Source organism: Podarcis cretensis (assembly GCF_951804945.1).
Source record: "Podarcis cretensis genome assembly, chromosome: 15".
Lineage (NCBI taxonomy): Eukaryota > Metazoa > Chordata > Lepidosauria > Squamata > Lacertidae > Podarcis > Podarcis cretensis.
Genome location: NC_137185.1, coordinates 308,281 through 334,324, shown reverse-complemented (window position 1 = coordinate 334,324; position 26,044 = coordinate 308,281). Strand labels below are relative to the sequence as shown.

The window sequence follows — 26,044 nt, the reverse complement described above, 5'->3', positions numbered from 1 at the left end:
GAGTGGGAGGACGTGAGCAGAGCGAGATGAATGAAGTAGGGACACAGGGCGCTGCTTCAGCCGAATCAGACCATTGATCCCTCCTGTCCAACCAGCAAGGCTGCAATTTGGAGTGTTCCCCCACTCCTTTGGGAGGCTGGCCGCCCCCAGGCAGAGAGCTTTTCAGACTCCTCCTCTCCCTCCCAGCCTCGTGTCTTAAAAGCACTTCTCACCAATAGGCCTGGCTGTTCACCAGGGGGGTCAGTGGTTCGAGCCCACCCAGAGATGGCTGCGGACAGGATCCCTACACTGCTGGGAGCTGGATGAGACAACCTTTGGGTCCTCCCCAGCCCTACAATTCCATTATTCTACATAGCTTTCCATTTGTGAAAAAGGCGACCAGAACTATAGAAGGGCACAGAGAATGGAGAATGCAGCCGTTTCTGTAAGAAATCCTGCAGACCCCCTTTTTCCTCTAGAAATCCCAGAAACCAGGCTGGAGGGGGGATATCATGAGCCTCTTACCACCCCAACGGTGGGAATGTAGGAAGCTGTCTTGTGCAGAGCCAGGCCCATCTAGCTCAGTATTGCCTGCACTGACTGGCAGAAGCAATTTTCCAGGGTTTCAGACAGGCCTACCGGGAGATGCCCATAGAATTGAACCCAGGACCTTCTGCAGGCACTCGACCACTAGAGCCCTTCTTTTAAAAATAAAGATTCCAGTCCTCATGGTCGTGAGTGAAGTTAGGAACATGAGCAGCCGCCCATTTGCCAAGTCAGACTGCTGGTCAGTACTGCCCCCACTGACAGGCAGCTATGGCTCTGCAGGAGTTCAGGCAGGTCTCATCCTGGGACTTTGAACCCGGGACTTTTGTGCTGCTCCTGCCACCCTTCCCCCAAAGAAAAGAGGTGGGGAGGAAAGAACTCTGCCCAGTGTGAATCATTTTCCTCCGACGACAGAGAATCGTGCTGCTTGCAACACAGCCAACCTATTTTTTAACGCTATAAAAAAATAAACCGCGGCAATTCTGCAGCCAAGGAGAATTGCCGGCAGAGCCACGGCCTCTGCTTAGAGAAGCAGTCCCCACATGGTGCCTCTTGCTTGCCCCATCCTTGCTGAAGACAGGGTCTTTTGCGTGCCTCCGTTCGGCTACAAGGTAATTCCTCCGATCTTCCATAAGGAGATTGTCTTTTTCTTAACTGACAGGTGCCAAGAAGGATCACCCTTGAGCGCTTAAAACTCTGGCACACTTATCCATGCCCCGCAAGCTGCAAGATGCCCCGCAAGCTGTCGTGATCATTGCTAATGGCAAACCGCTTGGGTTGAGCCCCAGAAACGGGTTCTGCCGTCTCTTCTTCTGCATTTTCATTTTGACATTTCAGTTAGGTCAGAACGGAAATAAAACAAGAGCACCGTCACAGCTCAAGTTCTGCCCCTGGTCCATACTTAGGTTTGAAAATAGAAAAATGGAATTCATGTGATTGGTCAAAATTAGGGAAAGCAACTCGACCAGGAGATGATGTGCGCGCACACACACACACGGAGAGAGAGAGAGAGAGAGAGAGAGCTTTCCCACCCACCTCCTGCTCTGGACTGCCAAACCCTCCTCAGTTGACCCCCTCCTTGGCCCAGCGATGCCTGCATAACTTTCAGGAGACCACAACGCAAAGCGCCACGAGACTCTTTGCCTTTTCCATTTGGACTGCTTGCTTCAACAAGGCTGCGTCCTGAGAGGGAGTGAGAAACAGGACTTAATCTGCTGTCCGGTAAAATCCCCCTTTTCGGAGGCTGGCACACGGCTGTTTTGATTAACTCACACTTAGTATTTAAAGAGCTCCCTACAGAATGGCCAACACACCCACCCAAACACCAGTGGCCTGGAGGCTCCACGATTACGCCAGGAATAAAGGGGACTCCTTGTCTCCGACCCAAAGGCTGGTTGCATTTTCGGCTTCTGAGCCCCCCAACCCCAATGCGGAAGACTCCCCCCCCCCGCCTTCCTCTCCTTGGACGTTCTGGAGAGTCCAGAGAGCTTGAGCCCCACACGGGCACCCCAGCATCCTAAGTTGCTTCCGACCCCTGACCTTTGGGCTTGCGCATCTTCGGAGAAGGGACGTTTCCCAGATGATTCGCACAGAGAGGAAGCCAAAAGAAATAAATAAGTCACACACACACACACACACACAGAGAGAGAGAGTGCTTAAAATAAGAAAATCCCATTCCCCAAATCCTCATTAACAGGGCAGGCTACTCTCCCCCCAAAAAAGCCCCCCTGGCTGGAACGTCTATAGGATTCTGGTCTGAGTGGCTCTCCTTTAACAAAGAAGTTGGGTTTGGGGTAAGGAGTTGGGGTTCAGTCGGCCAGTTCTGTATGGGAAGGAAGAGGTGTCTGCGGAAGGGGCTGAGGATGAGGGGAGACCCACGAAAGGGCTGGAGACCCCCAACTCTCCAGGATTTGCACGGAAGATGGAAGAGGCCTGGCAGAAGAGGAATACCCCATCAGGTCTAATATACCCACAGCTATCTTTCTAAGTGCAAATGACACCAGAAATTGGAATGCAGAGATTTGCTGGGCTTGGGGTGGGGAAGTATGACAATGGGAGTAATAGACCCCAGTGGCCAAGCCTCAAAGATCCCCCCAAGAGAGAGGGCAAAGGGGGGGCACCCAGGAGACCCTGGGATTGGGCTGAATGAGGTGTTCTGGGATCTGGGCTCCCACCCAGCCTGAGACGCACAGTTGCCGCCCTTTGCAAGTGCCAGAGGATCCCACAGCAAGACCCCTCTTAAAAAAAACACACACCTATCTAAACGTTGTCCTGATTTGCTTCCGCTTCTCAGAACGCTGAAGGGGCAAAGGAAATGGGAACGGGAGGTTAGGACTCTGCCCCGAGGACCACACAGGTCCTTTGTCCGACCAGAGGGAAGGTGCACGTCTCAGAGTTCGCATCCGCCTGCCACCGGTTCCGAGAAAAAGGGGGTCATCGAGGACGCCACACTCTTAGAGAGAGCGTCTGGGGTGGGTTTTCCACACAAAAAACCAAAACCAAACCCCTGGGCCAAAGACGAAGAGAGAGACACACACACCATAGCCGGCATGAAACGCAGACCTTGTTGGCCTGGAGTTAACTACGTGGAGCTATTTCAAGCCACAACTACGGGGTTACTCAGTGGTGTGAAGAGGCTCTCCCTGGGAGAGGGGGTGGGCAGGGGGGGTTGCCTCGACAGCTCAAGGAACAGTTAACGACTTCAGCTAATTTTAGTCCCGAAACTCCAGCTCCTGGCAGGGTCCTCGGATCCTGGCTCTCCATGCCAACGCCGGCCGGCGGAAACCCGAACCCATTTCTACAGGAATTTGCGGGGAAGGTGCCTGGCGGTTCCGCGTCAGGGTCCCCCGCTGTAGGAATAATCCGCTTTGTTGTGCATGACCAGCTTGCTATCCACAAAGTAGAAACTGTCTGACTGGGTCTCGTAGGGGTGCAGGATCATCTCCTGAACTGCAAAGGAGGAAGGGGAAAGAAAGAGGCTCACAGCTGACAGCCTGGCTATAGGGTGGACTGCAACGCCCCAAACAAAGATGCCCAGCCCAGGGGGAGTCTCTTCTCTAGGTCCCACCACCCTCACAGGCCCACTGGAGAAACCAGATTTGTCGCTTCCTTTGCCAGCAGGAGAAGATTGCTCTATTCTAACAGGCTTTGGGGGACTGACTGGCTGTTGTTGTTGTTTTGGTTTGTTTTTTTAAGGAAAGGGCTTTTAAATAGCCCTGTGCTGCTTATATTACCCATATTTTAATAGATCAGTTTTTTATATTATTTCATTTCTGTTAGAGTTTGATTAATGATTCTGTATGCTTTTAGCTTTTTGTGTTGCGGTTGTTTTAATTGGCAGAAGCCTTGGGCAAAAGGTGAGATGATAATAATAATAATAATAATAATAATAATAATAATAATAATACAGATGGATAAAATGATTTGCCAATAGTGACCTTGCCCAAAATGGAGCAGGTTGGTACAATCAGACGACATTTTGAATCAAGATGGCGGAAGGAAGCTTTCGAACCCGGGCTGGTCTTTGTGAGTTTTTAGCATTCCCAAGCAATGTCTGCTGGGAGGTGGGGTCCAACGACTTCCGGAGGTTGCCCCCCCGGCTCCTGCTGCCCAACTGTCCGTTCCGCCCCCCCCCCGCCCCCCGTTGTCAGCCGCTTACTGAGGTCTTCGGAGAGCTGGGGGAACTCGTAGATGTGCTCGCAGGTGTTCTTGCTGCTGGGGATGCAGAAGCCAAACTCGAAATCAAAGCTCTTCAGCAGCTGGTCCCGGAAGTAATGCCTCTCGATCATGCGGAAGTTATTGATGGGCTTGTCGCCCACGGTGAACTCCACCCTGAGAGAGGGGAAGAGAAAGATGAGGTCCCTGCAAAACGTAGCGGCGGAAGGCAGACTTTTCAAAACAGCGGAGTCATAAAACTATCAGAACAGAATGTTAGCAGACTGCGATTCCTGCCCTGAAGCGGGGCGGACTAGATGAAACCTTGAGGGTCCCTTTCAATAATTATATGATTCTGTGAAAAAGTGGGAGACAATTTCTCGTCGAGGAGTCACTTTTTTTAACTCTCAAAGAGAGGGGAAGTGCATAGCTCAGTGGCAGAGCAGCTGCCTTGCTTGCAGAAGGCCCCAGGTTCAACCCGCAATGTTGGGCAGAGCAAGACTCTTGCCTGAAACCCTGGAGAGTGGCTGCCAGTCAGTGTAGGCATCGCTGAGCTAGGCAGATGAACGGTCTGACTCAGTCTAAGGCAACTTCCTGCGACCCTTAAACCAGCTCTGAACTCAGAACCATGAGGACTAGAATCTTTATCTTTCAGAGAAGGGCTTTCGCGAAGTGGCAGAGCCCCTGGCACAGTTCGTGGGTACAGAGCACCTGCTTGGCATGCAGAAGGCCCCAGGTGGCATCTCCCATTAGGGCTGGGCATATCCCTGGTCTGAAACGCCAAGAGAGCTGCTGCCAGCCTGTGTGGAACAGCCTTCCCCAGCCGGGTGCCATCCAGATGTTGCAAGCTATAATTCCCATCAGCCCCAGGCAGCATTTGGACCCTGAGCTGGAGGCTGCCCCTCCCCGGCCTATAAGGTGAATTTATCCAAACAGACATGGAAGAGGGAAGGTTTCTGCATCAAAGCGAAGGCCTTGCCAGGTCACTTACGTGGCCCCAACCTGACGCAGCCGCAGAAACGCCGGCGTGAATTGGTAGCGCACAAAGCGCCCGGCGTTGGGGTCGACGTCCTTCTTGTCACTGTGCTCTCGCTCTGGAAGGAGGAGAGAGAGAAAATGAAAGCTACAGGGCAGGTATCCCAATGCAAGAAGAGCCTGCCGGCCCGTCTAGTCCAGCACCCTGTTCGCTCCCACAGAATCATGAAGACGAGGAACTTGACTCTTGAAAGCAAAAGCGAGTTCTCTAAAGAGGAGTTCTCGGAGGAGATGGAGGGGAGAGTCTGGCTGGACCAAGCCAAGGGGGTCCATCACAGCCTTTCTCAACCTGTGGGTCCCCAGATGTTGTTGAACTACAACTCCCATCACCCCTAGCTGGCAAGGTCAGAACTCAGGGATGATGGGAGTTGTAGTCCAACAACATCTGGGGACCCACAGGTTGAGAACTGCTGCCTTAGATACGCTGTCCTCCTAAACCACACCTGGACCACCAATGGCGGCTGTGAAGGAGATCCAGGGATTGCTTCCTCATGAGGAAACCCCCTGAATCCTTAGGAACACAGTGGCTCGGAGACCACAGACCCGTGTTCCGAACCTGGATCTTTTGGTACCGCTGTTCTTGAAGACAAGGCGGGTGCTGATCCTTCTCTGATGTATCTAAGGGTCTCACACCAGAGGGCTCTTCAAGGGGATCCTGTCTCCTGTGGCAGGGAGTTCCATGATTTAACAACAGCAAAAAGCACTAAAACAAAATGCTAGAAATCTGTGACAAAGCGAGAAAGCATCCAGACCTCTGGGAAGGGGTGTGGTTCAGAGGAAGAGCCGCTGCTTGGCATGCAGAAGGTCCCAAGCTCGATCCCTGGTAGGGTTGGGAATGACATCCAGCCAGAAACTCTGTAGACCCCTTGCCACTGAGCAGACACAGTACGAGGCTCCTGTTTAAAGCAGGACCATGAGGACTAGAGCCTTGCAACAGCTTTGCATGCAGAAGGTCCCAGGTTTAAACCCCAGGGGCATCTCAAGGTAAGTCTGGGGGGAAAGCCTGTCTGCCTGAATCCCTGGAGAGCTGCTGCCGGCCAGTGCAGATAATACTGAGGCAGATGGACCAATGGTCAGCTTCGGTTGTAAGGCAGCTTCCTGTTCGAAGCAGTCCCTTCCATCAGAATAACGAGGACTAGGAACTTACCTGAAGCCGGCGGCTTGGTGATTTCAAACAGCACCGTGCCCGACTCCATGTCTCGGATTTTGAACCGGGTGAAATCTATCTTGTAGACGTTCTCCTCCGGGGTGCAGAGGTAGTCTGCGGGAGAGAAGGGTCGTCGCAGTTAGGAGGGCAGGTGGGCCAAAGGGTTCAGGCCTGCCCCATAGGCAGGTGCAGGGTTCGAAAGCTGCTCCACTTTTCTTTTCATGGGGGGTGGGAGAAATTTGGTGCAGGTCAGATTTCACTGATTTGTTTTTTAAAAGTGCATTTATAAATTGAGTACAGTAGGAAAAATGTATGTTGCTGATGAATTCCCACAAGGGACTTAAACAAATAATAGTAATTGCAAATTGATAGATGCTTTGTTTGCAATTCCTGCATTGCAGGGGGTTGGAATGGATGACCTTCGGGGGTCCCTTCCGACTCTTACCATTCTGCGATGCTGAAATGGGGTGAGCTGAGTGAGAAATGAGAAAATGAGAGACATCAGAATTGCCAGATTCACCCATCTCTCATTCCTCTTGCTGTGGGGTCTATGCAGAGAATAGGCCTGCGACTGAACTCAACCTAAATACACATCAACAGGTGGAAACAGGCTTGGTGTTGTGGCTGTGCGTACACCATAATCCTGCAAAAACTGAATTTCAAAGCAAGTTTCTAGACCTTATGACTGGAAGCAGACACCGGAAACATGCAGCCAACGCCATCTGCTTGTAACCAGAAGAGGAAGGTGAATACAATTCTTTCCTCCTAACTATTTGAAGAGCAACTGCAATCAACAAATTACGCTAGTAGGACTAGAAGAAGTTTTGTAAGGAGGAATATATGAAACATTGCAAAGAAGAGAAAGCAGAGAGACATTAGTTATGATAAAAGGTAAAGGTACCCCTGCCCGTACGGGCCAGTCTTGACAGACTCTGGGGTTGTGCGCCCATCTCACTTAAGAGGCCAGGGGCCAGCGCTGTCCGGAGACACTTCCGGGTCACGTGGCCAGCGTGACATCGCTGCTCTGGCGAGCCAGAGCCGCACACGGAAACGCCGTTTACCTTCCCGCTGGTAAGCGGTCCCTATTTATCTACTTGCACCCGGGGATGCTTTCGAACTGCTAGGTTGGCAGGCGCTGGGACCAAGCAACGGGAGCGCACCCCGCCGCAGGGATTCGAACCGCCGACCTTTCGATCGGCAAGTCCTAGGCGCTGAGGCTTTAACCCACAGCGCCACCTGCGTCCCTTTAGTTATGATACTTAAATGTAATAGTGAAAGTAAGAAATGTAAATTAAGTGGGAAAGATTGGAAAATTTTCAGATGTGATTGATGGAAGTAAAAAAAAATTGTATACGATATAAAAGTATGTTTAATGATTGTTGAAAATCATATGTTAAAAAACTAATAATACAATCCTTTCCTCCTGTCGCTATTCCGCAAGCAGAATAAAAAGCGTTCAAATTTCCCATACAGGTTGCAGAATCCAGCTAATTTATTTCTAGAACTGCTTTAAGGCAGCTTCTAAATTATTATTATTATTTTGTCAGAGTCCTGAAGCGGCAACAACTGCCATCAAATTTTAAATTCTTTAACGCAGGATTTTTATTTTATTTTATTTTTGTATCAAAGGAAGCATGGTGCTTTGCCTCTCCCCCTCGTGAGGAACGGCCAGCGCCTCCTTCGCAAAGCCTCTCCCTTCTGCCTCCTCCCTCTCCCAGGCCGGCATTTGGTGCCCCTGCGGCTGCAGCCGTGCCAACCCTAAGAGGCTTTACCCTCTGACAGAACAAAAAGGATAAGCTCCTTTGCAGCCGCTAAGCCCAATACACCTAAATAGAGGAGGCGGATCTGGGCCCCAGCTCCTCCCCCGACAGAGAGGCGCTCTCCCAGGGAACCCCGGGAAATCTGTGCCAACAGTGAGATGCGTTAAATAAGTTGTAGTCCTTGTTATTAAATATACCAAGAAAAAAGCACACCAAGGCCAATGTTCGTTTCCCTAGTGGGAGTGGTCCCTACTCACAAATCAATAGTCCATTTTTTAAAAAAACTGATCCATTCAAAAGTATGTATTCTGACAAGCATTACAAACTCAAATAGAGATTACAAACTCTAACAGAGATTACAAACTCAAACTCTCAAAGTTATGTATAACGCAATAATTCTTTTCAATCACTGAGAAAGTCAGAAGTCAATTATGGATCAGAAAACAGTAAGTTCATCTTAGTACATAGTCAGATTCGACGTGAGATGCAGCGGCAAGAAAAGCCAATTCTAAGCTGCATCCACAGAAGTCTAGTATCTTTTATTCCCCTTCCTTCCCTGCTTCTCCCCTTTTTATGAAGATTACCCGCTCTGGGATACCACAGCTAATTCCCCCCTGGTCTCCTCGCTGGCCCAAATAGAACTAATTTAGCCAGCTAGCCCTGGTGATCACCTAATGTTTATTGGATGGATTTCCCCCCTAAATTGATTTTTGAATTCTGAATTTATTGTTATTCATGTTTTATACTGTATTTTAAGCTGTTTTTTGTTTTTTGTCTGACTCAACATCAGGAAGAACCTTCCGACAGCAAGAGCTGTTCGACGGTGGAACAGACTCTCTCTGGAAGTTGTGGACTCTCCATCCTCGGAGGTTTTTAAGCAGAGATTGGATAGTCATTTGTCCTGGATTCTTCAGCTGAGATTCCTGCACTGCAGCAGCGGGTTGGACTGGATGACCCTCAGCGTCCCTTCCAACAGTTCTCTGTTTCCATGACTCTACAATCACAAAAATCAAGTCGGTCCTAAAATATGTACCCTGAATGTTGCGAGCCTGAGTAGAAAGGCGTTCAGCATTCAATGGAAGCAGGACAATGAAGGTGGCAGGTGCACCTCTTTGGGGTGAGAGTTGCCTAGCTTAGGCGCCACCACAGAGAAGGCCCTATTTCCCTCAGCCGCTGAGCATCTGCAGGGGGAGAAACTACCAAGAGGGCACCGCCTGCCAATCTCAACACTCAATGGGGGCTGTGGGGAAGGAGGCGGCCTTCCCTCTATGTGGGGCCTGAGTTGTTCGGGGCTTTAAAAACTCATGTTAGTTAGTGGCACAATTTATCATGGAGTTGCTAAAGCATCCAGGACAGATGGCCAGCCAATCTCTGCTTAAAAACCTCCGAGTATGGAGAGTCCCCCACCTTCTGAAGGGAGGCTGTTCCACCGTCGAACAGCTCTTATTGTCAGAAAGTTCTTCCTGATGTTGAGTCGGAATCTCCTTTCTTGGAACTTGGAGCCACGGGTTCGAGTCCTACCCTTCAGAGGAGAAAACAAGGTTGCTACATCTTCTATGTGAAATATTTGAATATCCCGAAGATATTTGAAGATGGCTATCCTTTCTCCTCTCAATCTCCTCTTATCCAGGCTAAACATACCCAGCTCCCTCAACCACTCCTCATAAGGCTTGGTTTCTATGTCCTTGGTCATCCTGGACGCTCTGCCCACCTTCCAGCTTGTCAACATCCTTTTTAAATTGGGGTGCCCAGAACTGGACTTACCCCAGGACTCCAAGCAGAGTCTGAAGAAGGTAGCATTTATTTTTTATTTAATAAAATTATTACCAGTTGATGGCAAAAACTTCAGAGTGGTTTACAAGATGACAAAACAAGAAAACCAAGAAAGATTTGCAAGCCTACTTCAAAGCATACAAAAGGTAAAATACTCAAACAGGCTAGAATTACCTTAACTTCCTAAGCATATGGGCAGGTTTGCCCGAACAAAATTGTTCTTAGCAGGTGCTTGATATCAAGAGGCAGGGAGTTCCAAGGTGCAAACGCTGCCACGCTAAGCAGCCGAGTTGTTACAAGGGCAGAACGGGTGTGACCTGGCAGCGCCAACCTCCCCGATCAGAGTGATCAAATGGGCTCAAGTCAATCGCATAGGTAAACAAGGCAAGTTCTTTCAAATTGTTTTGGGTATTGCGTTTTAAAGTTGCAACCTGTGCTCTGTGACATTACAGCAATAAAAAAAAATAGTATTTTGCCTTTTTATTGTTATTGCTGCTAACAGAGAGTAGCTCCCCTCTTGCCATTTGCCCAGAGGCCGCGACACTCGCCCACCCTAAGCCTCTCAGAGCGGCCGCCCACCCCGGCCCCCGCACCCTAAAAGGATTCTAATTCCGGACGGCTAATGAGGTTAGCCGCCCTCATCGGCAAATGGACCATCTGGGCACATCCCAGATTGGCCGGATCGGATGCAGCGAATCAGCAGGGTGTGGTCAGCTGCGAGGGGGCGGCTGCGCGAGGGTATTTCAAGGAGGCAGCCCAAGCGCCCCAGATGGTACTCTGCACAATTGATTAATTGTTATTATTTATTATTTATCTATTTATTGCACATTTATACTGCCTTATCCCCACAGGTCTCGGGGCAGATCATAAAATATAAAATATAAAATAATATAAAGTATAAATTTGCATTATTTACACCCCGCCCATCTGGCTGGGTTTCCTCAGCCACTCTGGGCGTCTTCCAGCAGAATATAAAAACATAATAAAGCGTCAATCGTTAAAAATCACAATATAAGATCACACAATACATAATAAAAACAAGAACAAGAACAACCCAATAATCCTCCCCTTCTACAACACATTTTAAAAAGGGCATCAGATGTCAATCAGCCAAAGTTATGAATGAATGATCTCAGGATCCTTGTCCTCTACCAGGGATTTTAGACATTGAAGTTGAGATTCATTTGGAGATTTTTGCATAGCAGGAGTAATAAATACCAAGGGTATATCCCCGTAGAAACGGTAGTGTAACAAGGCTTGAGAGACAGTTTCTACCTCCATCAAGCCGCAGGGGTCCAAAGTTAATATAACTTGCAGATCTATGGAACCCTTTAAAAGGATATAGGAAACAGATACAGGCACACATTTTTTTCCCGGGGGTTGGAATGAAATATAGGAATTCCAACCCTTGAAATCTGTATCTAGTTTCCTTAGGAAAAATGACGCACAAGGAAGGCATCCCTCCTCATTTCCAAGTGTCAAAAATGCTTCCTTCCATATCCCCTCATTGTTGGAGGGGTTGTGATAAACTTGGCGTGTTATCATTTATGATGGCAATGTAAATTGGGCAAGTTTTTTTAAATTTAATCTTGACGGAAAGGATAAATATTACAAAAGAAACAAGTTGTGCACAAACATACGTTTAAAGAAGACAGAAAAACGTTTAATATATGGGAAATAACAGTGTACAGCTGAAAACGCTGGCAGCATTGAGACAAATTCAGCAGTGCAAATAAGCTTTGATGGATGCCATAATGGAATACTGAATGGTATAGTTTTTTGTAAAATATGCAGGGATATATGATATGTAAAATGAACCGTGGAAAGCATGAAGGGAAGTCATTGATATCTTAAGGGTGTAAAATGAGTATTTTAAATTATGAAGCAGAAAATTTAAATACACACACACACACTACCACTGTCCAAAATTAATGTTGCTGAATATTTTTGAGGATACCAATGTAGATATATTTAAAAAGAATTGGCCTTCTAGATTATCTGCAAATAGTCATTGAAACTCAGTGGGAAACAGCTGTGCAGATTCCTTCCCCTCTTGGTGAGTAAGCTGGCTGGCAAGATCTGCTGCCCAGAACCCTGGAGGTGTTGCTGCTGCCAGCCAGTGCAGACAATACTGAACTAGGTGAACAAATGGTCTGCCGTGGGATTAAGCCAGTTTCCTCTGCCCCTGCTTAAACCAGCCTCTAGTTCAGAACCATGAGGGCTGGAAACTTATTCTCTTTTTAGAGGAAGTTCTGTGAGAGGCCCTAGAAGGGTGCTGCTGCCAGCCAGTGTAGGCAACACTGGGCTGGATGTGAATGGTCTGACTCAGCAGAAGGCTGTTGCTAATTCAAAGCATCTCTTTAATGAGAACCACGAGGACTAGCCCCTCTCTTTTAAGGGTGGCACGTAGATCAGCGGCAGAGTGGCTGTTTGGCATGCAGATGGCCCAGGTTCCATCCCCGTCGGCAGCATCTCCAGGTAGGGCTGAGAAATATTCCCTGGCGAAACCCCTGGGGAGCCGCTGCTGCCTATCAGTACAGACAATACTGAGATGGGTGAAACCCTTGCACGATTTCGCAGGTTCCTGTAAAACTTCACGGTGGGGGCACCAGCTTGGCGATTGCTGCCCCGGTTAATGGCGCAGGCCAGTCACAGTTGCCCACACTGCCCCCCCTGCTGGTCCCCCCTCCCAGCACCATGGCAACGGCCATCTCCCCTCAGCAACAGTTGCCATGGAGATGGTGTGGCCATGGCTTATCTGGGGTGGGAGGGAGATAGAGCGGTCCATTCAACAGGGTGGAGCAAAAGGGGCTCCCGCCAGCTTGCTCAGCCTCCCTTTCCCACAGCCCCTCTGCTCCGAGGCTCTGGAATCACAGAAGGGGTCTCCAGCGGTCATCTAGTCCAACCCCTGCCAACACGAGAATCGCAGCTAGAGGTGGCCATCGGGCCTTGGCACCCATCACCAGGCACCCGTACGATGAGTGCCCACGTGGCTGTCAATGAGGAAGATGGGCAACCAGGGTGGATAAAAATCAATGATTATTATTTTTTAAAAAAAAAATTAAATTGGATTTTTTTTTTATTTAAATAAAAAATATATTTAAATTGGATTTTTTAAAAAAATTAAATTGGATATTTTAAATAAAATGCTTTTGGAGGAAATATCTTACTAAAGATAGTTTTCTATTTAAGTTACATTGTAATCCAAAGGCTATTCATCAGGAAATAAGGATTTGTTTTAAGTTTTTCATGTGTGCTAAAACTCAGTTAAAGTTTTTTAAACAACAAAACCATTTAACCACATCAGTTAACAAACATGGGTACATATGCTATAATGTTATTGTGTTTAAGTTGAATAAATTGTTTAAATTGTTATTAAGGAAATGATTGTTTTTCTCCTTCCAATAAAGTACAGCAGAAAAGTTGTCCAAATATAAACAGTTACCTTATTAAACCTCTCAATTATTTCATAATTATCTGTCTATGTATTTCTAATAGTATAACCAAATCAGTAATTTTTGATATAACTGTAAAAACTACCCTGAAAATTTATTATTCCAAAAATGAAACCTTCCTCTGGTTGTAAATATTAAGATTATACCAGCAAGAATGACTTTTTCTGTTAAACAAAATGATTTAAATCAATTTGATTTAAATCAAACACACCCTGTGGGCAACCCAAGAAAATAACGTGTCAGGAGGAGAAAGGAAGTCAATTCTGCTTGCATTTAAAAACAACCCTACCTTATTTGCCGTTTCTGAGAGGCAGCAGTTGCGGAGTGGTTACAGCATCAGACTCTGAACTGGGAGAGATCAGGGTTCGAATTCACACACACACACACACACACACACACACACACACACCTTGTCCCACGAAGCTCACTGCATGTGAACTTGGGCCCATCCCTGCCTCTCAGCCTCACCTACCTCACAGGGATGTCGTGGGGATTAAATGAGGACTAAGGTAAAGGTAAAGGTACCCCTGCCGGTACGGGCCAGTCGTGTCCGACTCTGGGGTTGCGTGCCCATCTCGCTTAAGAGGCCGGGGGCCAGCGCTGTCCGAAGACACTTCTGGGTCACGTGGCCATGTGCGAGCCAGCGCAGCACATGGAACGCCGTTTACCTTCCCTCTAGTAAGCGGTCCCTATTTATCTACTTGCACCCGGGGGTGCTTTCAAACTGCTAGGTTGGCAGGCGCTGGGACCGAGCAACGGGAGCACACCCCACCGCGGGGATTCGAACCGCCGACCTGACGATCGGCAAGTCCTAGGCGCTGAGGCTTTACCCACAGCGCCACCCGCGTCCCTAAATGAGGACTAGGGGCTGGGAAAAAGCAGAGACATCACCTTGCCAACAAAGGTCCGTATAGTAAAAGCTATGGTTTTCCCAGTAGTGATGTATGGAAGTGAGAGATGGACCATAAAGAAGGCTGATGGCCGAAGAATTGATGCTTTTGAATTCTGGTGCTGGAGGAGACTCTGGAGAGTCCCATGGACTGCAAGAAGATCAAACCTCTCCATTCTGAAGGAAATCAGCCCTGAGAGCTCACTGGAAGGACAGATCCTGAAGCTGAGGCTCCAAGACTTTGGCCACCTCATGAGAAGAGAAGACTCCCTGGAGAAGACCCTGATGTTGGGAAAGATGGAGGGCCCAAGGAGAAGGGGATGAGAGAGGACGAGATGGTGGGACAGCGTTCTCGAAGCTACCAGCATGAGTTTGACCAAACTGCGGGAGGCAGTGGAAGACAGGAGTGCCTGGCGTGCTCTGGTCCATGGGGTCATGAAGAGTCGGACACGACTAAACGACTAAACAACAGCAACAGGGCCTGGGAGAGACCAGGGTGCGAATCCCCCCCTTGGCCCATGAAGCACAGACCAGGTGAGACCTTGGGGGTCAGAAACTGCCTCTCTCAGCCTAGCCTGCCTCACAGGGGTGTTGTGGGGGTTAAGTGAGATGGGGGGAACCGTGTAAGTCACCTTGAGCTTCTCGGCGTAAAAGGCGGGAGAGAGATGCGAATGAATACACAATAAATAAACAATGCAAGCGCTGAGAGTGTAGCTGTCCTCCAAAATCTGCTGTTCTTTGAATTTTGCAATGCAAATCTCCAGACAGGGAACTTGTACAAAAATATATATGCTACAGTAAACAGTACATCAAACGGAACATATAAGTGAAAAGGACACACAATATCACGTAAAATTGTGTAGAAAAATTCAAGAAATTCACACCAAATGTTGCAGATTTTTATTGAGGATTTCTTTTAAGGGGAAAAAGTCACAACTGGATGTGGAAACGCGGGGAGCCGAATTTAAGATTTAAAAAATGGGGGGACCGGCAGATTTGCTGACACTTAGCGGCTCCTGAACAGGGGCACACTGGGAAAACGCGGTGCGAATGCCGCCTGTATGTTCTTTCTTCACAAGCTGAGAGGCCGGCGGCTTCTGGGCAACACGCAGGCGAGCAGCTCTGCGCAACGTGCAGGAAGAGACATCGTTGCGCAAAAGCAACGAGCCCCGAATGCAAAACTCAAGAGAGTCAAAAAGGTCACAGGAAAACCACCGCTCTTTGAAATAAGTTACATCTAAGTTAGATAAGCTAGTGAGATAAGTTAAGAGAAGACTGCGGTGAGGTTTTCTACAATCAAGCAGTGCACAAAACATAGATTCACAGGAGTAGTGAGTTGGGAAGGACCCCCTGGGTCATCTAGCAGTCCAACCCCCTGAAATGCAGAAATTTCATGAAATAAAAAAGTTGAAGCAAAGTTGAATGTTAGATTAGGCACTGGGAGATGAAATGGTTCATGTTTGTTTATTTGTTTCATGTCTGGAACAGAAAGGAGCGTCTCCACCCCCATCGTTCAGCCCAGACACTGAAGTCCAGCACCGAGGGCCTTCTGGCGGTTCCCTCCCTGCGAGAAGCCAAGTTACAGGGAACCAGAGAGAGGGCCTTCTCGGTGGTGGCGCCCGCCCTGTGGAACGCCCTCCCATCAGATGTCAAGGCAATAAACAACTATTTTACTTTTAAAAGACACCTGAAGGCAGTCCTGTTCAGGGAAGTTCTTAATGTTTGATGTTTTATTGTGCTTTTTAATATTCTGTTGGGGGCCGCCCAGAGCAGCTGGGGAAACCCAGCCAGATAATAAGAATAATTTTTTATTTATACCCCGCCCTTCCCAGTTCAGAAAACCGGGCTCAGGGCAGCTAACAACAAATTTAAAACACTTAATTGATGCAACAAAAAACAGCATAAAATACAGTATAAAACGTGAATAACAATAAATTCAGAATTCAAAAATCAATTTAGAGGGAAAATCCTTCCAATAAACATTAGATGATCATCAGGGCTAGCTGGCTAAATTAGACCAGGGGAGAATTAGCTGTGGGATCCCAGAGCGGGAAATCTTCATAAAAAGGGAAGAGGGAGGGAAGGAAGGGGAATAAAAGATCAGGCTGAATTCAAATTAAAGGCCAGGCGGAATCGCTCTGTCTTACAGGCCCTGCGGAAGGAGGTTAAATCCTGCAGGGCCCTGTTCTGCTGGGACAGAGCATTCCACCAGGTCGGAGCCATCACTGAAAAGGCCCTGGCCCTGGTGGAGGTTAATCTGACTTCCTTAGGGCCTGGGACCTCTAAACTATGATTATTCATGGTCCTTAAGGTCTTCTGCAGGGTAGACCAGGAGAGGCGGTCCCGTAAATACGAGGGCCCTAAGTCACAAAGATAGGCGGGGTATAAATAATATATTATTATTATTATTATTATTATTATTATTATTATTATTATTATTATTATCATCATCATTATTATTATTATTATTATTATTGAATTGTAGAGTTGGAAGAATTGGTAGAGTTGGGCCATTTAGCCCAACCCACTGCAAGGCAGGAATCAATGTCGTGTCGACGCAACTGTTGTAACTTTCAGTCTGCAAGAAATATGCAACCGATGAACACACCCAGCTTCCTTTTGCACCGAAAGGACCAGGGAGAAAACGTCACTAACGACATCATTCTGCAAAGTAAGTTGCGTCCATCCATTGCAGAAGTTAAGCGATTTCGCCACGGCGGATGGCTAATCATGTCGGCGTTTTTGGAGGGAGGCAAACTGCGGCGTAATGGAAACAGAGCTGCGGGACGCCGTAGCATCTTCTTCCACCCCCAAGAGAAGGAAAACAGGCCAACCCCACTTTGCCCAAAGCCCTGTTGCCTAACAAGCTTTGCTCGGGCAACTGATAAGCTCAGGGGCTATTTTTAAAACCCCGCAGTGTCGAGGTAAGCCAGGTAAAAGGCGAGGACACCCACGCCCAGAGAATCAGCGATTAGGGTGTTATGAGAGTGAAGGAGAGGAAGTTGAAGGAAGGTCTCTCGCTCGGAGTGGCAAGACAGGAAGCGATAGGAAGCCGCAGGCAGATACAGTGGGCAAACAAGTTGCACATTCAAGCCCTTGAGGTCAGCAGGAGGAACCTGAAACCCCAAAGCGTCTCTGCTTGCAGTTTAATTTTTTTGAAAAGTGTTTCTGGTGTTGAGAGCACCAAAAGAGGCGTTTTTTTAAAGATGCAATTATTTTATTGACGTTCATGTTATTCTTTTTGCTAGGGCATTCATATCCCAAGCTCCATGTGTTTGCAAAAAGGTGGGGGGAAAGATAATGCGATAAAATTAGCAATGCCTTGGGGGGAAACAAGAATAAGTCGAGACATTCAAAGTGTTAAAATAGCAATAGACTAAAAGCAGGTTTCTTGCAAGGGGCTTGAGGTGGGACAGACATTCCACACACACCTTTCCCTGCTTTGTCTTCACAACAACCCTGTGAGGTAGGTTGGGGCCACCCAGAGCCTCTCTCAGCCTAAGGTCACACTCAGAGAGCTTCAAGGTCAGGGGGAGATTTGAACCCTGTCTCCAATGTCCTAGTCTTCTAACCAAGAAATAAGGGAGTTCCTACCCAGGGACTTTGTGTAGGCCACCAGCTCTACACAGCAGCCAACTCCCTCTCCATCTCAGTTTTCCCCATCTGCAAAATGGGAGCTATATTATTATTATTAATAATTAATTAATTAATTAATTACATTTGTATTATGATCTACATTTTCGTAGGATCAAAGGGCAGTTAACAACATAAAAAATACAAAATGAGGACGCAAAATACATAACAAAACAAAAACTAGATTGGTTGATAGATAGATATTGATATAATAATATCTTAAATGGGGGTTAGGGGAGAAGCACTTTGGATATTTAAACACAGAGTAAATCAATCCACTTTGGCCACAGATATCTGCGCTATTATTGTGCCAGGGTGTGCCTGGGTCTCTCTCGGTCAACACCAGCTGCTGACATGGACCAGCGAGGGTTGTTTTGTAAGTTACTAGTCCCCAAGAATCCCACCTTAATGACGCAGGAGCCCCGGTGAATCCCCGCATCAACACACAGGAGCCCATCTGCGTAGCAAGGAGATAATTCCCTCTCTCGGAGGGATTTGGCTCTGAGATAAGTTCATTAGCAGTTACCACAGCACAGCTATAAATAGGAAGGTGATCTGCAAAAGGAAAAATTGATGGGCGGAGGGAGGAGGAGGAGAGGCCTGTGAGCTCCCTTTGACGTGCATCCCGGGTCGGAGGAAGGAATCCCCCTCACCTGGGCAATCAGCTCGGCCACAAAACAGCTCCCAATTCCACTCCCGCAACCTGATGTGTAAACATGATTTTAAAATCCTATAACTGGAAGGACCCCAAGGGCCATCTAGTCCAACCCCCTACAATTCAGGAATCTCAGCTGAAGAATCCCTGACAGGTAGCCCTCCGAGCTCTCTTTGTTGTTGTTTAGTCATTTAGTCGTGTCCGACTCTTCATGACCCCCTGGACCAGAGCACGCCAGGCACTCCTGTCTTCCACTGCCTCCCGCAGTTTGGTCAAACTCATGCTGGTAGCTTCCAAAACACTGTCCCACCATCTCGTCCTCCGTCGTCCCCTTCTCCTTGTGCCCTCCATCTTTCCCAACATCACGGTCTTTTCCAGGGAGTCTTCCCTTCTCATGAAGTGGCCAAAGTATTGGAGCCTCCTTTCAGTGAGCACTCAGGGCTGATTTCCTTCAGAATGGAGAGGTTTGATCTTATTGCAGTCCATGGGACTCTCAAGAGTCTCCTCCAGTACCATAATTCAAAAGCATCAATTCTTTGGCGATCAGCCTTTTTTATGGTCCAGCTCTCACTTCCATACATCTGTTGTTTTTGTCCATGGAGTTTTCTTGGCAGGGATACTGGAGTGGCTTGCCGGTTCCTGCTCCAGGTGGATCATGTTTGGTCTAAACTCTCCACTATGATCTGTCCATCTTGGGTGGCCCTGCACGGCATAGCTCATAGCTTCTCTGAGTTATTCAAGCCCCTTCGCCACGGCAAGGCAGTGATCCATGAAGGAGCGAGCTCTCTTTAATAACCTCCGATAAATTGAAGAAACATAGAATCAGAAGGGATACCCAAAGTCACCTAGTCCAGCCCGTGTAATGCAGGAATTTCAGCTAAAGTATCCCTGACAGATGGCCATCCAACTGCTGTTTAGAAGGGTCTTTCAGAGGGAATCCATTCCACTTTGATCAATTCTTCCTGTTAGAAAGTTCTTCTGATGTTGAGTCGCCTTCCTTGCAATTTGAAGCCATTGTTCTGAGCCCTCCCCTCTGGAGCTGGAGAAAACAACTGAGACATTTGAAGATGGCTATCGTATCTCCTCTCAGTCTTCTCTTGACCTGCTACTTCCACCGTTCCTCACAAGGCTTGGTTTCCTGATCATTTTGGTCACCCTCATCTGCACACCTTCCAGCTTGTCAATGTCCTTCTTAAACTGGGGTGCCTAGAAATGGACAAAGGACTCCCAAGTATTTTAATGTTGCATTTTTAACAAATCCATCCTGGCACCAAGTTACAGCAAAGGTTTGGGTCAAAGAATTGCATAAATAACACACATGCATTTGCAATAACTCAATCTCTTAGAGTGGTGACCTTTGGAACTCCCTGCCTATTGACATCATGCCGGCACCCTCCCTGTACTGCTTTCAGTGCCTACTGAAAACATTTTTTTATTTAGACAAGCCCATCCAGACATTCAGAAAGCTGCTGCGAGTGTTCACCTAACATTTCAACAGCCTTCGGTTACGGTTGTTGCTACTTCTCCTCCTAGATAATTGTCTCTTTTTCATAACCGGCCTGGAGGGGCGGCTTTGTTTTTAAGCAATCGAGCGGCGTGTGAATTTCTAGGAAGCAAATAAATGGAAACGACGAGAGGCAAGGTGCCCGAGAGAAATCGAAAAAGTGCCGTGCAGAACCAGCTGTCGCAGAAGATGCCCGAAACAGTCTATTTATTCCTCGCTCTGCAGGGAGGATCACTATTGACCGAGGAGGTGAGAGGCACCCAGGGCTAATGCCCGGCTAATCGGCCGCCCTCTTTGCACGAGGCCCTGAGAGCGAGATTTGCCTGAGAGCGAGATGCAAATCTGGGCAATAGGGAAGGGGACGCAGAGGGTTCGAGTTGGGCTTAATCCCTTGGAAGGGCACCTTTTCAGTGCCAGCTGCTCAGGAAGGGGACAGGGGGAACTGGACGTCCTGCAGGAGAGCAGGAGGGGCCCCCAACCCCTTTGAAAGAGGATCAGACCAATTCCCAGAAGAGGAGAGGGCTATGGGGAGGCAGCGAGGCTTCTGAACGCCGGTGGCTGGAAACCACAAGAGGCGAGAGGGATTTCGGGTTCGGATCCTGCTTGCGGGCTACCCATCAGGACGTTGGGGTGGCCATCTGAGGACAGGATGCCGGACCAGAGGAGCCACTGGCCTGATCCTGCAGCCAGGCCTGATCTGATGTTCTGCCTCCACAGTCGGAAGCAGCGAGGCTCCTCATAGAACCACAAAACTGGTACCCCCGAGGGTCATCTAGCGCAGCTCCCCTGCAATGTGGGAATATCTTGTGTTCGAATCCTGCCTGTGGGTTTGCCCTGGGGGCATCTGGGTGGCCACTGGGAGAGCAGGAGGCTGGACACGGTGGGCCCGCCTTGGCCAGGTCCAGGAGGATTTTCTGATGTTCTTAAGACAAAGAGGATCTCGGTTTGAAGTAGGAACAGGACTCAGCAATGCTGGGTCAGACGAAAGGCCCAGAGAGGCCGGCAGGCAGCTTCCCATAGCGGCTGCCCGGATGTCCCCAACAGGACACCCGCATGTGCCCCGTAGCCCTCACCCTGGTCGGGGCTGGACCCAAAGGAGCATAGGAAGTGGCCTTCTGCCAGCCGGAACCATTGCTCCATCTAGCTCAGCAGTGTATGCTCTGACGGGCAGCAGTGGCTCTCCAGGTTGTAGGAAAAGAAGTCTCTCCCAGCCCCACCCAGAGATGCTGCCCAGGACTGAATCTGAGAGTTTCTGGGTGCAAAGCAGGGGCTCTATCAATGAGCTGCAGCCCCTTCCCCAAGACAAGGAAACCTTATACCCAAGGGGTCCTCCAGACACCCTTTTAATAATGCATTCAACTTAGAATGCTAGAATTGTAGAGTCGGAAGGGACCCTGAGGGTCATCCAGCCCAACCCCCTGCAATACAATGAATATTTTGCCCACCGCAGGATTCGAACCCATGTCCTTAAGAGTCTCGTGCTCTACAAATTGAGCTGTTCCAGTGTTGGCCACTTCCATCGGCACCTGCACTTTGGAACTCCCTGCCTCTTGAGATCAGGTCACCTGCACTCTTTCTGGAGTCTACTAAAAACATTCTTGTTTAGACATGCCTGCCCATAAAAGCTGGTGTGAATTTTAATCCACTATAGCATTTTAACAGCTTCTATATTTCAGTGCATTGTAGTCCACCCCCCCCCCCAACTTTAATGTTTCATCTTTTTGTAAACCACTTTGAGGTTGGGGGGGAGGGGGGTTCAGTCAAGAGGGGGGTTCAATCAAGTATATTTTTTATGAAATAAACAAATAATTATTTGCGCGCAAGACGTTAACGGGGTGGTTAGACTGTAACACTTTTGACGCTGTGCCTGCAAAGATTTCATGGTGGGCACACACTTAGTTTATCACTGGCACATGCTCCAAAGTTTCTGGAAAATTACGTCCAACTTTCCATAGCTGCACAAGTTCCAGTTTATCTTTTGTTACACTATAGCTCAAGAGTGTCCCTTCAGAGGGCAATACTGTGGCAACATTGGAGTAGTTATCGCAGAACAGCTAATATTGCGGAACGACGTGTGGACGGTCCAGTAAAAATCCACTATTAATACATTCTCATTGCATCAACGTCATGCTACAGAACTCAACTCCACACACACAAAAACACGCCACCAGCCTGGAGGGATCCTAAAAGATCCTCTAACGCATTATATGCCCAACGGATCCTTCTGCTCTGCAGGAGATGGCCTCTCGCAGAACCTTTCCTACAGAACGGGGCCTTTAGTGTGGTGGCACCCAACCTTTGGAACGCCTTATTTTTTCGTCTCAGGCAGACGCCATCTCTGCTGCTTTTCCAGGGTCTATCAAAGACCTTTCCTTTCGAAGAAATCTCTTGAGCAAAGACCCTTATCTCATCTTCCCTGGGTGCAAAATTGTTTGATGAATATGGGTGGGTTTTTTTAATTGTTGACATTCTCATTCATTGCTTTGGAATGATTTGTGGGGAGGAGGTCAAGAATTGAACGGAATCGAATAAATAGAGGGAATGAACAGGCAGGAGGGACATTCCCAGTCCCACCTGGAGATAACATTGGGGACCAAAACCTTAGAGCCCTGCTCCCAAACCGGAGCTATTCCTCTCCCTGCCAGAGCCTTGTCTGAGGGCGGAAAGCCACAAAGCTGCCACCACGCAGGTCAAAAGCACACCTGCCCTGGGCAAGCTCCAAAGGACACACTAGACTAGGGGTCAGAAAACTTTTTCAGCAGGGGGCCGGTCCACTGTCCCTCAGACCTTGTGGAGGGCCAGACTATATTTTGGATGGGGAAAAAGAACAAATTCCTATGCCCCACAAACAACCCAAAGATGCATTTTAAATAAAAGGACACATTCTACTCATGTAAAAACACACTGATCCCCAGACCATCCACTGGCTGGATTTAGAAGGCGATTGGGCCGCATCCGGCCCCCAGGCCTTAGTTTGCCTACCCATGCACTTAGACCTTCACAGAGCCCGTTTGCTTTTGCACACTCCAGGAAGTGACTGAGCTTGGAGACGTGCAAACCTCCCGTTTCTTGACAGCATTTGTGCCTTTAGCCCAAAAGGTTCTCGAAAGTGGCTCCCAAAAAGTCAGCATTAAGGCTCACCATCTAAAAAGACATGGCACAAGAGGAAAAGGGGAGGAGGAGGGAGGGGGTGGAAATCAAGCACAACTACTTCAAGTTACCAGTCCCTAAACATTAAAAGCCTTATCATCTTCTCCAACTATTCACACGCTAAGTTTGAAAACTCAATGCGGGGACACCTTTCCGCTTCTCTCCAATGCAAGGGAGGTATCCTGGCAAGTCGATCCTTGTGGGAGAGATTCCACAGTTGGGTGGAAGCCAGACACAGGCGGAATTCAGGTGCCAGGAGCCTCTGAGCATCAGGGGCCCACCAGAACTCCAGCCAGCCATAGCAGGCCATAAGCCCCCTGGAAGAACACAGGTGCAAACTGAGAGGCGACAGTAACACTCGTGTCATGCCTGCTTCAGACATGCACTCACATGTCTGGTTACGCAACCTGCCATGGACTGCTTGGGTCTTGGGTCACCTAGGCCCTAGGGGAAGCGAGCCTCATGAGGCTACTTCTGAGTAAACAACCACAGGAGGGGGCTCTGGAGCAATACTTTATTCCATTGTGGTCTGCCAAAAAAGATTAAAAAACCCAAAAAATTATCCACAAGGAGCATAAATAACCATCTAGACTTGCAAAAAGTCAAAATAACGACACTCTTGGGATGTTAATAACCCAACAGGAATGAAATAATAATAGACGAACAGCAGCATTTATTCTACTTTATTTGCTTCATTTCCTCCATTCAACTTTCTCCCTCCCGCGGAAAAGACTACCATGTAGGAAAAGCGCGGGTGGAGACAGAAGAGAGCCCCCCCGCAGCCGACTTTGCCAGGGAGGACCAATGAGGTGCAGCAGGGACACCCCTTGCGGCCCCTAGAGGGATCGAGTGGAAGTGGGTGGGGTGTGGAAGATCGGGGGGCTGAATATTCAGGGACCCCCTCCCCACCCCCACCCCCACTATATTTATATTTCAAAAAGACTGGTCTTTGCGGGCAAGGGGCCTGGCGTTGTTGCGTCCGGAGGGGTTGCGCTTTGGCGCTGCGCCCAGGGCGCACGGCGCTTGGAGAGGTGCAGGGGGGTCCGGGCCTGCGGGGCCGCCTTACCGGAGGTGATCTTGGGGAGCCCCAGCACGTCCTCGGGGCTGATGGCGGCTTTGCGCAGCAGCTCCTCCTCGGTGCAAGCGGCAGCGGCGGCGGCGGCGGCTCCTCCGCCAGCGCCGGCCCCGGGCGCGCCTCCTCCTCCGGCGCCGCTGCCCTTCTTCACCTTCATGGCGCCGCCGCTCCTGCTGCTCCTGCTGCTGCTGCTGCTCTGTGCGGCCGCGGAGCGAGTGGCGGCGGCGGCGGCGCGCGCGGAGGCTGCTGCAGCGGCGGCGACAGCGACCACGGTCGCCTCGCTCATGCCCGCCCGGCCGCGCGCCCTAAGCGCCTTTGCGGCCGCCGGGCCGCCCCTTCGGGCCCGGCTCCTCCCCAACGGAGGGAGGAGGGAACGCAAGGGCGCCTCGGAGCGCGTGCAGAGCGCCGGCGAGCGCGGGGTAGGAGAGGTGCTGGCAACCTCGCCCGGCTGTTGTGAAAGGAACATGGCAGAAAGAAGGGCAGCCCCGCGCTCCTTGGAGAGATGGGTGGGGAGCAATTGGAAACAGTGGAAAGGGGCCTCTGTCTGGAGCTGCGAGGCTCGCTGCCGGGCGCCTGCTCTACCTAGCAGGGCTGTTGTGAACATGTGAAAGGAACATGGCAGGAAGGGAGGACTAGGAGGAAGAAGTGCAGCCCCACCCTCCTTGGAGCAGATGGGTAAGGGATAAATCTTTTTTTAAAAAAATTATTTAGAATCATGAGGACTAGCATCTTTCTCTTAAAGGGAAGGGACGCAGCTCAGTGGTGCATGCTTTGCATGCAGAAGGTCCCAGGTTCAATCCCTGGCAGCCTCTCTAGGTTCCGCTGGGAAAGACTCCCTTGCCTGAAACCCTGGAGAGCAGCTGCCAGCCAGTGTAGGCAATACTAATACCATCGGTCTCGCTCAGTTTTAATAGAGGCAACTCCCACCGTTCCTATAACACTCAGTGGCTGTGTTCTGCCTCCACTGTCAGAGTGGAGCATCGCAAGTGAGGAGTGCTGCTCTCGCACTCGGGTCCTGCCTCCTTATGGACAGCAAGGTTGGTCACTGTGAGAACAGGAAGGTGGACCAGATGGGCCCCCTGAGGCCTGATCCAGCCACAGCAGGGCCCTTCTGATGGCCTCAACATCTGGAGGGCCACAGGGGCCCCCTCGCTGCTCCAACCCAACACCCACAGGAGGCCCATCTCCAGCCGCTGCTCCACCCGCCCAAGAACGACAACCCTGCAGAAAGAGAATCCATCCAACCAGACTTTTATTGAACATCCCTAAGTGTCCTTTGCCATCCTCTCCATCAACAAGGGCAGAATTTATGACAACATGCAAACTTTCCATGGCAAACCAAGGAGGAAGCCCCTTCATAGCCCTGCAAGTGAACAAGATTTATTGGGGGCCACCCTTAAAATGACCGGGGGGGGGGCAGAAATTGAAGTGGCCCATTCCACCCCATTGCATTCTTCCTAAACTTATTTCTGCAAAAAGGAAAATCTGTTTTTAAAAAAGCACCAAATCCACAACCCCAGGGAGATAATATTTCCCAAACCATCAGTTTGGGTTACAGGTAGGTAGCCGTGTTGGTCTGCCATAGTCAAAACAAAATTTAAAAATTCCTTCCGGTATCACCTTAGAGACCAAGTAATTTTGTTATTGGTATGAGCTTTAGCACACAAAAGCTCATACCAATAACAAACTTAGTTGTTCTCTAAGGTGCTACTGGAAGGAATTTTTTTATTTCATCTGTTTGGGTGTGTGATGCGATTAATATTTACATCGAATTTTAGAAACAATAGCT

General features: G+C 49.0%; 1 protein-coding gene across 1 annotated transcript; it reads right to left on the bottom strand.

Moving 5' to 3' along the window:
- Window positions 1-1,974: 1,974 nt before the first annotated feature.
- UNC119 (unc-119 lipid binding chaperone) lies at window positions 1,975-24,465 on the bottom strand. The gene is made up of 5 exons (XM_079955972.1): window positions 24,247-24,465; window positions 6,362-6,475; window positions 5,171-5,273; window positions 4,184-4,356; window positions 1,975-3,474 (listed from the first exon to the last, which is right to left on the bottom strand). The coding sequence occupies exons 1-5, from the start codon at window positions 24,410-24,412 to the stop codon at window positions 3,362-3,364; spliced, it is 669 nt and encodes a 222-aa protein (XP_079812098.1). The 5' UTR covers window positions 24,413-24,465; the 3' UTR covers window positions 1,975-3,361.
- Between the last annotated feature and the right edge of the window lie 1,579 nt (window positions 24,466-26,044).